This window comes from Cetorhinus maximus, chromosome 2 (genome assembly GCF_964194155.1).
Source record: "Cetorhinus maximus chromosome 2, sCetMax3.hap1.1, whole genome shotgun sequence".
Taxonomy (NCBI): domain Eukaryota; kingdom Metazoa; phylum Chordata; class Chondrichthyes; order Lamniformes; family Cetorhinidae; genus Cetorhinus; species Cetorhinus maximus.
In genome coordinates, this window is record NC_135880.1 from 62,590,776 (window position 1) to 62,607,758 (window position 16,983).

Here is a 16,983-nt window from a genome sequence, read left to right on the forward strand (position 1 = left end):
ACTTCGACAAAATGTCTTTTTCAGCAGTTCTCATTTTATATTTTGTGAGATGACCCTTCACCACGTATTCCACTTTATACGTTTACCACGTATTCCACTTTATGCCATTTTTTGGAACAGGTTTACATTTAAATGTAACAGTGGCATGGATTAAAACAGATTGATTTGCCACATTGAAATTCTTTTGTACAGTACGTTCACTTTGCCATCAGGGCATGCATAACTGCTCCATGTTTTTAACAACTATGCACTGAATTTAATGACTGTGATGGTAACCCTGTCCACTGGCTGGGGAGTTGTTGACAACTCTGCCATGGCCATTTCTGGGAGCTCAAACGGAATTTAATCCCAATTAGTCACTAAACTGTCTGCCATCAGGGTCCCCGCGACCTTCATGATAAGGACCTCACCTCTAAGAGCTGCCAGCCAATCAAAGGCCAGCAGCTCTTCAGACACAGTACCGGAAGCCCAGAACAAACAACAGGGATGGAGACCCCAGAGGAAAGGTAAGTGGTAAGTGGGGGGGCCTCACCAGGGCCATTCAGGCCGGCTCCAGTGAGTGGGGGGGGGGGGGAGGTCAATGTTAGTGCAGAGGGGGTCTTCTGCAGGGGTGACTTTTACTGCTGCTGGGGCCCTCCATTGGACACAGGATACCGATCATAGGGCCACATCCCTCCTCACCTGCAGGCAGGCCACAAGCTTTTACTGGGCAGCCTGCCCATGCAGTATGGGCCTACCCCTCACCACTAATAGAATAGTAGCGATGGCAAGAAGGGGCCCCACTTAAGGGTCTCAAATGGCGATCCGGGCAGGAAGATCATCCTCAATCTTCCCCAACCTGATGTAATCAGTGAGAGTTGGGAAGGCGAACTAGCTCTCCATCTCATGCCTTCTTGCCCGATTAAATGGCCCTCCTGCCTCTCAACCTGCTCTGGCGTGGGGTGGGGGCTACAGGGACAGGTGAGGGGAGGGCCATTAAATTCTGCCTTTCAGCTTTTCTTCATATATATGGTTTGCCGCCACTTTATATTAATCTTCTTACTTACTTTTTGCATTCATTTTATAGTCTTGCAATTTTTTTCCCGACCTCTTAGCAGATTCTTTGAGTGGTGGTTACCAAATGCAACTGCTTTGTTATGTATCCTAACATATCTTGCCTCCATTCTGTTAGCGACCCTGTTCCACACCCATCCCTACCATCTTCTTCCCCTTTTCACCAGTAAGGTCCACCATTTCTTAAGTACAGAGTCCACAAGGGAAGTCAGGGACCAGTCTACGAAAAAGGGCTGTATGAGCTCGTCAATCAGCATTTTCCAAAAATATTGTGCATTCAGTAGCTAGATTCATACATTTTCTGTTACACACCCATTAGCTGGCTTGTTATCTAATTGAAAAGTTTTGAAGGATCATTGTTACAGGTGGATGGTGATTGATATTTTTGGCTAATCTCGCTAATTATTTTGCATAAAATTTCACATTTAAAAGTTACACTCACCCTTTTTGTAAATAACTATGCAAAGAATTATTTGTTTTTCCTTCAAACAAAGTCAAAAGTATAGCCCTAAGGATGCTTTGAAGCTGAAATCATTTAGGATCCAAGTATAATGAATGAGAAAGCAAATAGGGATGCAGATGAGTGGTGTCAGTATCTGTGGCCACAGCTGTTCCAGCGCCACAGGTACTGAAAGCTGTCACAGTAAACACAATTGGCAGACTTAGTACAGCTGGCATGGCTGGAACAGCTAGCACATCTGTCACAATCAGTAAACTTGACACAGACAAAATAGTTGGTCTATCTGGTACAGTGGGAAATATATAGGATCATTAGCAAATATGACTCCAGAATAGATTGAAAAGCTGGCACAGGAATTGAAAGGCAATGCTCTCAGAGCGATTTCATCTGGTTAGACTGGCATAATTTGAACAGGTGGTTCAGCAAGTATATTTGTTAAAATAGGTAAATACTGTCTGATCTGGCTTAGCTGGTATACTTGATCAGTTGGCACAGTAAGTGCAAGCACCTCATCTCATCCACATAGGGTGACTGACCTACCTCAAACTAACACTTTTAAGTAACCTCAAACTTTAGTTCAAAATCGGAAAGAATGCTGCTAAGCATGCCTCTGTCTGATTTGGAGAATTAAGTTCCACTGTTATGTTACATATATTTGGACTGCTGCTTTATCTTGTTTTAAAATTATTTCTTTTATATGATACATTTTCTGGAGAGAGTGCAGAAAAGAGAATGGTTCTAGGGATGTGAGACTTCAGTTATGTGAATAGTTTGGAGAAGCTGGGGCTGTTCTCTTTTGAGAACATAACATTGAGAGGGGATTTGAGAGAGGTATTCAATCAAAATCATGAGAGGTCTAGACAGAGTAGATGAAGTGAAACTGTCCCCATTGACAGAAGGGTGGAGACCCAGGGGACACTGATTTAAGGTGAATGGCAAAATAACCAAAGGCGACATGAGGAAAAACTTTTTCATGCAGCATGTGTTTAGGATCTGGAATGCACTGCCTGAGAATGGGGTGGAGGCAGGGTTAATTGTGGGTTTGAAAAGAGAATTGAATAATTATCTGAAAGGGTAGGGAAGTGGGACTGAGTTGCTCTTGCAGAGAGCTGGCATAGGAACAATGAGCTGAATTACCACCTCTGTGCCATAATCATTCAATGGGTGGGATTTTCCAACCTTGCCCGCTGCTGGGATCTTCCGGTTCCGCCAAAAGTCAATGGACTTTTGGCTGGGCTGAGCTGGGCTGCCGAATCTCCTGCAGCGGGTCCCGCCGCAATGGGGCCGGAAAATCCCAGCCTACAATTCTATGATAGAAGTAAACATAAGGTTTAACATCTCTATAAACAATCTCTTTTATTTCTCCAAAGCCTATAGTTGTTCCAGAATGTTGGAGTTTGAGCAATGCTGCATTCTGGAATTAAAAGAATATGTCAATAGTAGAAACTTGACAAGTAACAACTTGTTGGAACCCAACACAATAAAAGTCTGCCTTTTGGGTCTTTGCCAAAATATCTTTGATAACAAACATACTCATCGTCAAAAAGTAACCTACCTTCTTACATCTGAATGAAAGCACATTCCCATAAGTTAGAAGAACCCGTGTGCACAATTAGTTCTGTCAAGCCCAGTAAAGGCATGTCATATTCATAACTTCAAACATGGGCTGCACTCATATGGAAGGTTTTGGAATTGTCTTTTATTTGTTTAAAATGGACTCTGATGAATTGTTAAGATGGCTACCAAGGGGTCACTTTTTTTTTGTTATTCTTTAATGGGATGTGGGTGCCACTGGCAAGGTCAGCATTTGTTGCCAATCTCCAATTGCCCTTGAACTGAGTGGCTTGCTAGGCCAATTTCAGAGGGCAGTTAAGAGTTATACCAGCTAGCCACAATGGCAGCTTTTCACATTCTATCATTCCAAACCTGCTGCATTAATTATGCATTCCTGGGAAACACACCATTTCCACAGTGGGCAGGTTCTCATTCGCCCGCCACACCATCACCTCGCCACTTCATCGTGCTGGGGGCCATATTTAAAGTCTAGCCACATGCACACCTCTTAGTGCTTCCAGCCCACGACTGCTGAAAAGAAGACGTGGTCCTGAAAGGCAAACAGACTGCAGCCCCTTGGTTCAATGGTGCATCCCTCGAGCGCCTTTTGGACACAGTGGAGGCTTGCCATGATGTCCTCTGCCCCTGCTCTGGCCACAGGATGGGCAGCAACCTCACTAATCTGGCTTGGGAGGTGGTGGCAGCGGTGGTTAGTGCCAATATCCTGCAAAAGAGGACAGCTACCCAGTGCTGCTACAGGATGAATGGTCTCATCCGTTCCAAAAAGGTAATTCACTCTTCCCATCACTCTCAACTCACACACTCACAAACTCATCACATATTCACAGGGATCTCACACATCAAGGGACAATGCCACTGAATCTCACACTTGCCCTCACATCTCCATCAGGCTATACCCTCCTGAGCTTGCATCCTCATCCTGTCCATGGCTCCGCTCAGCACACAATCATTCCATGCAGTGCCATGTGTGCTGCTCACACTCTCTCCATCTGTTTCCACGCAGGAGAAGCTGGCTCGAAGTGGCAGGGAGAGGTCCCAGGCCAGGGGTGGAGTGGCCCACATTAGGCCCCTCACATACTTTGAGGAGTGTGCCATTGCGCTGACTGGTGAGGGCATGGGTTGTGCCTGCGATGACAGTGAGGTTGGCGGTGAACACCCTCATAAGGATCTTGCACCACATCATCCCTTTCTCAATACAAACGTGAGAGCTCTCTCTCTCCTGCTTTTGACTCTGCTGCCATGCACTACTTATCTCTACTTTGGTTCACAGGGAACTCTGCCAAGTGACCAACACCCTCAGCCAGCCAGTCCCTCAGCTCCATCCACGCCCTCACCTCCAGCCAAGATGACTCGTCCTCCATTGAAGAGCTGGAAAACAGCAGCCTGGAAGACCCATGACAGTGCTTACCCATACCCTCCACCAGCGCAGTGACATACACCTCAATGGAACCTAGATCTAGAGCAGACTTGGGTTCACAATCTGGTTGTCACCGCACGGACATGTGTCCGCAGCAGCACTCGGAGGGGATCAGGCATCCGTGAGGTCGGAGTCAGACGGTGAGCCTTTAGATTTGACCTTCCAACTCATCCTGGGGAGTCAGCAGAAGGCGTGGGAACATCGCGTAGAGCTGTTGGAAGCCCTCAACAGAGTGGCATGCAAGTGGGAGGAGTGTGTCCACCTGCTCTCTGATGAAGTGGTGCCCACATGTGTGCGTATGGAAGTCTCCTTGGGGAGGTTGGCAGACACCACGGAGACCCTGGTCTAGCAGAACGTGGAGATGTGTCCAGACCTGCATTCCATCAAGGGAGCCATGGGTGAGTACCTGCAGTGGCAACACGAGAGGGAAATGGGGCACCTCGACGTCCCTCCAGATCCCTCATGGAGTCAGGCCGGGGACCCAGGCACCCGAAGGGAGGAGGAGCAACACCTGGACCCCCCTGGGTCATCCACTCAGGAATTTCCATACTGTCCTCACCCTCTGCGTCCCCTTTGCCTGTGAGCCCCTCAACCCTATCCTCTGTCACCACAGAGGGAGCAGCTGGCCAACGAGTGACTCTGGAGGGAGAAATGTGTGTGTGCCAGGGCCTTTTGAAGCCTCAAGCAAGCACTCTCCCACTCACGCAGATCCTTCATGTATCACACTCATCTCAATGTCCTAAGCATTTTGAATGCTGCTTGCATTCAGTTGTCCATCTGAGCTGACCTGCATCTCCGCCCACCTAATGATCACATTCCCATGCAGCAATTGATTTTGCCCACCACAGCTGTAATTTCACTTTCTATTTAGATAGCATGGTCTGGATTCACTTTTATGTCAGCTCCCCCCTCTTTTCCCCTCCCCCAGTCACCCATTTCCTGTCCCCCCTCACTGTTGATCCCCCTGGCATCACCTTCCACCTCCCCTCCGTGACCTACCAGCCACAACCCTTTTCCTTCGGGGATGTCGAGGTGGACATGCACATTCCCTTCCTTCCCAAAAAACCCACCCCCATCCACATTCACCTCCTCAACCTCCTCCTTCTCACCCCCAGAGTCTGTCTCTGTCTCTGAGTTCCCACCAACCACCCTGGCCTTCCCTTCTGCTACCACCGCCGAACCCTCACCCTTCCACCCTACCACCTCACTGTGCCCTCTGTCATTCTTACCATTCCCTCATACCATGCCCACCCTCAGTTCGCTCCCCAGGAGGCAGTCTTGGACCCATCAGACCCCTCCCTTCCCTCCCTTGCACATTCACTTGGACACCTCCACATCCGGACCCCTCCATCCCTGGAACCCCTTCCCCCCTCCAGACCCCTTCCCCCTCCAGACACCTTCCTCCCAGAATCCCTTCCCTGCCCCTTAGTCCTCATACTGCACCACTCCGGATTCCCTACCCCACCCCGCACTTATTCCTTTCCCCTTCCTGACTCTCTCAGACACCCTTACTTCTTCCATCACCCTTAGTCCTTCCCCCTCCTGACTCCTTTCTCCAGCCTTGCCCTCCAGCCTCACTTCTTCCTCCAGCCTTACTTTTTCCCCCTTCGTGACTCCCTCAGACACCCTCACTTCTTCCTCTAGCTTTACTCCTTCCCGCTTCTCAACTCCTTCCTCCACTCTTACTTCTTCCTCTACCCTTACTCCCTCTCCTCTCTGCACTCCTTCCTCCCCCCCCAGACTCCCTCCCCTCTCTGCACTCCTTCCTCCCCCTGGACTCCCTCCCCTCTCCGCATTCCTTCTTCTCCCCTGACGCCCTCCCCTCTCCATACTCCTTCCTCTGTCTGGGACTCCCTCCCCTGTCCACACTCCTTCCTCCCCCGGACTTTTTCCCTCACACCTTCCACCCGCTTACACCTACCTCCCCAGTTGTCATCTTTGCCCCATTACCCCCTCCTCCCTGCAACCTCACTCCCCGGCGCCTTCATTCCCTCCCCCAACCTCACCCCCCGACACCTTCATTCCTCCCCCTACCAACGTCGGCCCCCTGATGCCTCCTCCTCTCCCAGTCAATCCTAGATCTCCCTCTCCCACCCCCTCAACTATCATCTATTATGAGCATCAATGTTGCCTTTCCAACTTACATGAGCTGCTTCGCAGTGGAGCCATCTCCATGAGAATCCACCATGGACATCCCTCCAGTGTGCAGTTGCTGTTGGTCTCCAGCATCTTCTGCTCCTTGGATGTTCGCAATGTGAGCAAGGCCCTGGCGGTAAGTCCCAACTTCTGCATGTCACAGCCGTCAAAACGTGTTCTGCACTAGTGTGTTTTCCTGCCGACGTGGGTGAACAATCCAGTGTGGGGGGTGAATAAGTCCAGCGGGCTGGCCTTATTACGATATGCTGATGTACTACAATGAGGTTCCCGACGTCTGATGACGGGGAACGTGACCTGCCATCGAAGGACTGAGCGGACGATTGCAAACTGATTTCATGACGTTGTGAAACTGATTTTTGGCCTTCTCGCCATATTGTCCGCTCAAGTCACTGAACACGCCCGACGCCAGTGGACAGGGAAAATCATGGCCTAAGTGTGAATCCTGAGTACCAGAGAGTGTTGCTGGGTGAGTGACAGGCATGTGGTGCATTGAGCATTGTAAGAGGCTGGGGGTAGAGGTGTGGGCAGGAGATGTAATATGAAGATGCATTCACTGACCATGACCTTGAGGTCATTACACTTCTTGTGGCATTACTGCCACGTTTGAAGCTATCTGGCTTCAAGAAAGAAAGAGAGTGAGAGTAAAGCAGGGTGACCAACTGTTGGAGAAAAAATTAAAGGTACACATAGGAATGGCAAACCTGTAAGAGTGAGCGGGGGTGAGGGGGGTGGGGGGATGGTGCGGGGAGGTGGTGAGATGGTGAGGGTGCTGCTGGAGAACCTGCTAGAGCAGGTGGTGGCGGTGGGGGGCTCCTACTGAACTTTAACATCAGGCCATCAGGAGGAGAATTGTATGGATTATGGAACAAGCTGCATCACAGAGACAAACAACGAGCACTCGGAGCAGTGGCCACTGCTGGGACTGCAACCAATCTCCAATGGCACTCCTCCAACTCGAGTAGTGAAAGTTGCTGGGCTTCCCACTTGGCACCAGCCTTTGCCTGACGCAGGAAAAATTACAGCAGAAGTGGGAAGAGGCCCTTATGGCTATTAATTGGCTACTTAAGGACCTCAAATGGCCTATGGGCAGGCGGGCAACCTGCCACCTCCACCAGTGGGTGTAAAATTGCAGATCTTTGTGCACACATCCCACAAGGTATTGGGATCTGGAATGCAAGCTTGTTCCTTTACTTTCCTTCTCTGCCGCCAATCTGCTTCGTCATTAAGACTCAAAGTATGATGCAGCTTGATGGACAAGTTGTTGCTATTTTGAACGATTGGTAGCAAGCTCCTCCCAATCCTAAACGTAAATTCTGCTGAGCTTCAAGGAGAGCCTTCAGAGTGTTTTAGAAGTATTTTCTTTTGGCAGTATTTAATACTCACACCAGAGGGCAGTTGATCTTTGGAGAATAGCCACTGTCATGTAGTTTGTAAATGTGGAGGCTATCACACAGTCTTTCTTGACACCAGTCTGGATTTTGAAGGAGACTGTTTCATATCTCCGACTCAAGACATTTGTGGTCATATCATCATGAAACAGTTGCAGGATTGTGATGAAGTTTCTTGGACATCCAGATCTTTAGAACACAATCCACAGAGCCTTGTGATTTACTGAGTCAAATGTTTTGGCTGATGAATGTAATGAAGAGTTCCTGGTGTAGTTCCCAACATTTTCAAAGGTTCCTTTGTAAGGTCTAAAACCACACTGTGTCTCTGTGAGGATTGCTTCAGCCAAGAGAAGCGGGCAATTCTGGAGAATGCATGTCAAGATTTTTCCTGCTATGGACAAGAGCAAAAAACCTCGATAGTTTCCACAGCATGATTTATCTCCCTTCATGAAGATAGTTACAATTGTTGCATTCCTGAAGTTGGGGGGAGTTCTTTTCCTCCCAAATCTGTAGGATGAGTGCATGGAGTCTTGATGTGAGCCAAAGCCCACCAGCTTTGAAGACCTCAGATGTAATACCATCATGGCCACAGGCTTTGTTGTTTTCCATCCATTTGATTTTGTACTCTCTACCTCTACTGATCAAACCTAGGATGCAGTATGCTTTATTAGCTACTCTCTCAACCTGTCCTGCCACCTTCAATTAATTATGCAGATATACGCTCAGGTCCCTCTGCTCCTGCACCCCTTTAAAATTGTACCCTTTACTTTATATTGTCTCTCTGCATTGTTCCTACCAAAATGAATCACGGCACACTTCTCTGCATTAAATTTCATTTGCCACTTGTCTGCCCATTCCACCTACCTGTTTATGTCCCATAGGAGTTCTGCAGTATCCTTCTCATGGGTTCACAATGCTTCCAAGTGTTTTATCATCTACAAATTTTGAAATTGTGCCTTGTACACCAAGGTCTAAGTAATTAATATACACCAGGTCTCACATGAGGTAACAGAGAAGGTTTATGGGGATAATGAGTGTATATGGACTCCCAAAAGGCATATGATAAAGTGCTACTCAACAGACCTGTGAGCCAAATTAGAGCTCATGGAATAAAAAGGACAGTAGCAACATGGATGCGAAATTGGCTGAGTGACAGGAAATGAAGAGTAATGGTGAATGGTTGTTATTCCGACTGGAGGAAGGTTGATAGTGGAGTTCCACCGAGGGGGGGTGGGGGTGTGTGGGGGTGGCCGCGGGGGTGGTTTCTAACATTCACCATGTTGTTTCCTGTCACTCAGCCTATTTCGTATCCATATTGCTACTGTCCCTTTTGTTCCATGAGCTATGACTTATCAAAATAGTCAAGCAAGTTAGATAAACATGATTTGTCCTTAACAGTTCCATGCTGGGTTTCCTTAACTAACCTGCATTTGCCCAAGTGACTATTAATTTTGCCCTGAATTATTGTTTCCAAAAGCTCCCACCACCACTGAGGTTAAACTGATTAGGCTTTAGTTGCTGAGCTTATATTTATACCTTTTCTTGAACAAGGGTGTAACATTTGCAGTTCTCCAATCCTCCAGCACTACCCCTGAGTCCAAGGAAGATTGGAAAATTATGCCCAGTGGCTCTGTTTCTTTTAGTACCCTTGGATGCATCTCATCCGGTCCAGGTGCTTTGTCAACATCAAGTGCTGACAGCCTATCCAATACCTCTTACTTATTAATTTTAAACCCTTCAAGTGTCTGAACTATCTCCTCTTTCACTATGGCCTCGTCAGCACCTTCTTCCTTGGTAAAGACAGATGTAAAATATTTATTTAATACCTCAGCATTGCCCCCTGCCTCCAAGTGTAAATCCCCTTTTTGGTCTGTAACTAGCCCCATTTCTCCTCTTATCACCCTTTTATTATTTATTTGCCTACAGGAGACATTTGGATTTCCTTTTGTTAGCTGCCAGTCCCTTATACTCTCTTTTCTTCAATTCACCTCTGAACATTCTATATTCGGCCTAGTTCTCAATTGTATTACCCACCTGACACCTGTCATAGGCACACTTTTTCTGCTTCACCTTAATCGCTATTTTTTTTTCGTCCAGGGAGCTCTGGATTTGTTTGCCCTACCTTTCCCCTCTGTAGGAATATACCTTGACTTTACTTGAACTACTCTTCTTTAAAAACAGCCCATTGTTCAGTTACAGTTTAGCTTGCTAACCTTTGATTCCGATTTATCTGGGCCATCCTTACCGCATTGAAGTTGGCTTTCCTCCAGTTAATTATTCTTACTCTAAATTGTTCCTTGTCCTTTTCCATAGCCACCCAAACCTTATGATACACAGATCATTGCCCCCTACATGTTAACCTATTGACACTTGATTCACTTGGCCCACCTCATTCCCAAGAACCAGGTCCAGCAATGCCTCTTTTCTCATTGGACTGACACCATACTGCTGTAGAAATTCTCCTGAACACACTCTAGGAACTCTTTCCCCTCTCTACACTTTGCACTATATTACTGTCCTAGTCTATGTTCAGATAATTAAAGTCCCCCAATTATAACTACTGTATAATTCTTGCACTTCTCTGTAATTTCCTTGCAAACTCGGTCTTCTACTTTTTTCCCACTGGTAGGTGGCCTATAGAGTACACCGAGCATTGTAATTGCACAATTCTTTTGTTCTTCAGCTCCAGCCAAATAGATTCTGTCCTTCACCACTGTGGGATATCCTCTCCCTACAGCACTGCAATGTTTTCCTTAATCAATACTGCCACCCATTTTAAAAATAAAGTTTTCATTAACATTTTTTTCACATATAGTTTTAATTATTTGGGAAGCAAGTTTAGAACTACAATCCTATCACTTTGCTGTGACTGTATACTATACTAGGGATAGTACATTTTCCCTTAGTGCTGCTAATACTGATTTTACATATTGTTAAAGGCTGTGTCATTGGGACAAGGAACTTTATTATCTGTGAATTTTCACAAAGCATGCAAGAAATCATTGTTCTCATACTCACAAAGTGAAGACTTTGTTCCATTCAGGGTTGAGACTCCTATGGACAGTATGTGTCTGCAGTCTGTCATTGTTCAGTTCAATCACACAAAATGGGTCACTGCTCCCTAAAGAAAAGCCATTTTTAAATATGACGTTTTTCATAACTTGGAAATTATCGGCTAAGAAGCAACAATTACTTGTGCTGACAGGAATTCAAAAACTGGATCAAATTTTTAGCTGTGTAACTGAAACATCAAGTGACAGTTAATCTGGGTTACTGTTTCTCCCCTATCCCTGACCTCTCCTGTTACAGTCTGCTTTTACCATCATGTGGGGGTAGATAGAAAGGAATTATTTCCTCTGATGGAGGAGACCAGAACAAGCGGCCTTAGCCTAAAAATTAGAGCTAGCCTGTTCAATGGTAACATCAGGAAGTACTTGTCTAACACAGGATAATGAAAATCTGGAATTCTTTCCTCTAAAAAACTGTTGAGGCTAGATCAATTAAAAATTTCAAACCTGAGATTGATAGATTTTTGTTCGGAAAAGGTATTGAACAAAGGCAGGCAATTGAAATTCAGAAAAAGACCAGTTATGATCTAATTGAATGGCAGAGCAGGCATGAGTGGCACCATGGAATGGCCTACTCCTGTTTCTATTAGTTGATAGACAACCCTGTGATTCAACCTCATTAACTGATTTTGATGGACTGTGTTAACACAAGTTATAAAAAAAATTCCACAGCTGAAGAAAGCAGCATTTTGAATTGGTACCAGGATTTTCTTTCCATTATAAAAGGGTTTGAGTGACAGACTTTAATCTTGATGTGAAATGATGTTCCACTGCATATTAGTAAACTTGTTGTTAAATGTAGTTCATGTCAAACTAGCTCATGGGAAGCATCCTCCACTGTTGATGTGATCCTTTAATAAATTAGCTGGCACCAATTATATGAGTTCAGTATAAGTGCCATGGCCTGCATATCTGTGCTTATTTTCATGTATTGGTGCTTTTTTGGCTTACTTGACAGGACTGTCCATGCAACTTTCTTACAAGAGTTGGGGCTTCTTCACTGACATTGCTGTTTTAGCCCCCCTGAAGAAGATGAAATGACAACAGGGCCAGCACATTCACTGTTGACTAGGAATACTTCTAGATTTCTGTGGTAATTAACCTGACTGTGTAGGGGCAGACAACAAATTTAATAGATAGGGCCCAGTGACAAAAGCACACATCTCAATGGGGTCTGCCACATTACCAGAATGTCTGAGATAACTGCAACCCCTTTGATCATATAGATCAAAGAAGCCTTTCATATGCCTGTAGAATACTGCACAATTCAGGCCATTTAACTGACACCCAACAAAATACGTTAATTAAGTTAAAAAGATATAGAAACAAAGATGTACTTAAAACCAATTGTCCAAAGTGCAATAAGCTTCTGAAAAACAGACACCAAAGTACTCAAATAGAAACAGAAATGAGAGGCAATTGTGCAGGTTCATGAGAAGTGAATGCTTGGTACATGCACTGAAATATCAGTGGTACTACATGCTAGCTTAAAGCATTTACTATTAGGCTATTATTAGGCAGACAATTGTCTTTGAAATTAATTCTCAATATTTTCCTCAAGGACCTTCCTGACAAGTGAGTCATCTTATAAACACAAAAGAGGATAAAGCCTAAAAATGTGCAGAAAAATGTCTGATTTATACTTGTGGTTTTCTCATGCGGCCTTTCCAAAGAAATGATGTCACATGCACAGCTGTGAAGCTGTTTGTTTCTCATTCTTTAAGGTTTTAGATTTAAATATAAAATTATCAATTAAGTTCAAATGACTACCCTGGAAACATCATGGTCTCTCATATAGTGAAGAGAGGCTATAGAGATAAATGTCTCCATCATTATCAGATATTTTATGAAAATTGTAATTTACTTTTTAAAATATAAATGCCCAATCAGAATGCATCCAAAACATCTCCCTTCTGGTATTCTCTGCATAATACTCTACATAGCCAGAGAGATCAGACCATTGCCCTGATTGACTGATGTGACCAGTTTTTATACTCTCTCTGTCTCTGCCCAAAACCATGCTGCCCTCTTTAGGCCAGAATTTAACATTAATATTAAAAATGCAACATCAGGTAAAGCAGTTCCAAAAATCCATATGGAATAATGGCAAAATAGAGTGAGGAAAGCACAAATTCAAAAACCCTGCCATATTGTACAATGGGCATTTCTACAAGATTTCTATCCAACACAAAACCCCATACAATGATCACATATTCCTGTCAGGCCCACACAACAGTTACCTTTAAAGCTGGTCTACAGAACATTATTGAATGGCAGAGTAGGCTCGAGGGGCCCTATGGCCCACACCTGTTCCTATTTCTTATGTTCTTAACATGAGTTTTAAGGCAGTGATTTATTATGTAGGATGCTTATTTCACATATACACAATGTTGAAATGTATTGATAACTTGTATATATCATAGTAGTTGGAACAAAAGTTACTTAAAATGTAATGTTAATTATTAGGCTGTCTAAACTTTATGGCATGTTTAAACTATGTCGAAATTGAAACTTTAAAGTGGAATCTCTTCATTCGGCTTTAGAATTATGAAAAGGGTGGTATTCTTAGTTTTGTTTTAAATGATTTTCCTGGTTTTGTCAAATTAAAAAATAAATTGATTTCTACGTTAACCAAATATAAATGCAAGTATGTTTTTATGAAGGACAACTTTGTGTTAAGTATAATTATGCACAAAGTTACATACAGGCCTAGATAGCGGGGTCTCACTTCCCCCCCATCCAAAGGGCGGGCGGGGAACATATCCATACCGACTCCGAGCATCTTGCAGCCATTTCACCCTCGAATGAGCTTTGAGTACCTGCAGGCGGGTCTTCCGTTCCTCAATCGGGAGGAAGTACTGCCTTAGAGAGCAGCCGACCAATCTGATTGGCCGGCAGCTACCCAGTCCCTGCAGTGACAGCACTGCAGTGGACAGAAGAAGAAATGCAAGGGGACGCCTAAGATTAAGACCAGCCCCATCGTGACGGACCCACTGTGGGAGATTCGGCGGCCCAGCCAAAAGTCCATTGACTTTCAGCAGGACCGGATGATCTAGGCAGTGGACAGGGCTGGAAAATCCCACCCTAAGTCCAGGCGCCAGAATCCCAAGTAATCATGGGGTCCCAGGTCACGGAGATCAGGGAAGGCATTGGGGGGGCTTGAAGGGGGCGATCGGGGTCTCGGGGAAGAGGCCAGGGGGGTGGGGGTCGAGGGAGGTCTGGAGGCCACCAGACCTTAAGGGAGCTGGGGGGCACTCGATTTCAGCAGGAGGTTTCTGATGGAGGCACTTACCCCCACCCCACTTCCTGTCCGAGATGTAACTATTGATTTTTGGTCTTCCCCCATGCAACTTCAATCCTCCCGACAGCCTCAAAATTGAGGCTGGGTAGGAAATGGCTCTTAAGTGCCAATAATTGGCCATTTAAGGGCCTCAATTGGGACCAGAGGGGGTTTCCTGTCCGATGTCTTGCCTGCTCCAGTGTAAAATCCTTGTGTGGTTGGGCTGGGCGGGAACCCGGTGGGAATCTTGTCCCTTTAATTTCACACTCCCCCTGCCTAAAAACCCACCGGCGTAGGGGAGTCAAATTCTGACCTTGGTGGTGTTCATGGCCTAGTGGAGCCCAAGGTGGTATCTTCTGGAGTGCCTCAATCAGTACGATTGATTTGTAAACTTTAAATTACATGCATAGGAGGATAATACTAAGCAGGAGCAAGGCTGCAGTTTTTAAAGATGCAGTTCCAGTGTCACCATGAACACTTACAGTGATAATCAAATATTTTATAAGTAGCAGCACTTTCCCAAGATTAAATTAAAAGTAGCAATGGCATGATGATTATATGATAAAGATTACATACACAGATATATATCAATAAATTAAAGTTTGTTTCCACTTTTTTTCTGTATAGAAAATTGACTCATTGATTGGAAATGTTATTGAAAATGCTAATTAAGTACAATTTCCTGCAATTTTTTTCTATAGCCAGAAATGACTGTTGCTGGTTTTAGCAGATGAAAATTTAACACGTGTATGACCTTCCTTTTGTCCGCTGTTGCAAGCAGCTATTAATCCAATTATTTTAAATAGTTATTGTTTCCACTATGGTAGTGGGCAGACAAATGCAGTCAGTTGTTACAATATCTTGGTTTTTATAAGAAAAATACATCTTTGAGATAGTATTAAACATATTTCTCATGGCTTATTTATGAAAAAATACAGCATTTTGACAATCTGCATGTATGTTATTGGCATTCATGCACAAATGCTGCCAGATTTCTGAACTGAAAGGGAAATTAGATGACAGAATACAGGTATTCAGAAATTAATGTCCAGAACATATACTAATAGCCCCATTTCCTGTTAATAAACTGCTAACTGTTTCTCAATTAATTTGCAGTAGCAATGCCATGGTCACCAATTCTTCAATGTGCACATTATAAATTAGCAAAATAATGCAAATGGGCAATCAACCCTGGTAGTTACTGGTAGAAATTGAATATTAATTTTGTCTATCTGTTTTCAGATTGCATATGGGGAGCGGAGAAAGAAAGAATAATTTTAGCTTTTGATGCTGGTAGAAAATATTCGGTCTTGTCTTTCTTGAATCCAAAGTGACCTCACATTGAACTCTAGCTGCAATAGTTTTGGCCATTCCCTTAATCAAGATTAACAGCCCTGCATTAGGCCGGGAAACAAACTTTGGGCCTTCTGCTTGGTACACAGAAATTCTACCATTGATCTTCTTATAAGTCATGATTGTGACTTTTTGAACAATTGGGAAGGGAAAAGGTTGTGCATGTAGAGTTGTCTGAATATTGTGAAATCCATTGCATGCATCAAATCAAAGAGCTCCAAAATATGAGAAATCTTAATACAGAATTGCTCTATAAACATGACAGAAATTGTGTCTTGGGTTTATATCCTATTTCTCATCTACATGCTGTCCTTCAGTGATGTAATCTGAAAATACATTAACTTCCACGTATACACTGACAAAACCCAGCTCTACTACGACACTACCACCTTGCTTGATTCCCTCTGCTAATTCTAAATTATCAAAATACTTGCCCAACTTCCAGCACTGCATGAGCAAATATTTCCACCAATTAAATATTGGGAAAACTGAAGTAATTTGGTCTCTGTCACAAACTCTGTTCTCTAGTTACTGACTCCATCCCTCTCTCCAGCAACTGTCCGAGGCTGAACCAGACTATTCACAAGCTTGGTGTCATATTTGACCGCAAAATAAGCTTCCAAACATATAACCACACTATCAATAAAAGCAACTATTCCTACCTCCATAATATCATCCAACTCAGCCCCTGCCTCAGCTCATCTGCTGCCGAAACTCTTATCCATACTTCTGTTACCTCTATCCTTGACTATTCTGATGCATTCCTGACTCCTGGCCAGGTTTTCCAACTCTCGGGAAATAAATTAAGGGACACCTTGACATCTGAGCAGTGGTGGGTGGGGGGTGAGGAAGGGGAGGTGGGAATGCGGTGGAGGGGAGTGAGATGGCAAACCTGCCAGAGTGAAGCGGGGGGTGGGGCGCGGTGCTCCTGAACCTGTAAGGGCGATGGGGGGGGGATGGTTGGGGCGAACTTGTAAGAACAGGGGTGGGAGTGGGAGCTGGCAAGCCTGTGGGATCAGAGACAGGGGGTGGTGGGGGAGGATCATTCAGAGCAATGAGGGGGATGCTATGAGAAAGGCAGGCTGCTGGTAATTGTGTGTTAGCATTGGAGTGGGCCACAGGGAGGAGAGCACAGTACAGGTGAGCAGGTAGGTATAGTGCATCTGCTCAAGCATACAGGACAAACAGCTGCCCAGATACTTACAACCCAGTCTGCAGAACAAGCGCCTCAA

The 16,983-nt window shown here is 44.9% G+C and overlaps 1 protein-coding gene across 9 annotated transcripts in view; it reads right to left on the reverse strand.

Annotated features, from left to right (window-relative positions):
- Positions 1-16,983, reverse strand: part of mctp1a (multiple C2 domains, transmembrane 1a) — a 576,914-nt gene that overhangs the window by 262,365 nt on the left and 297,566 nt on the right. For all 9 annotated transcript variants that reach the window (XR_013579823.1, XM_078565337.1, XM_078565331.1 and 6 more), the window contains one exon: positions 11,069-11,171. Coding sequence is in view for 8 of the 9 variants with exons in the window: in XM_078565337.1 (XP_078421463.1) it covers positions 11,069-11,171 (103 nt within the window). In the remaining variant the exon portion in view is untranslated. The remainder of the gene's footprint in view (positions 1-11,068; positions 11,172-16,983) is intronic.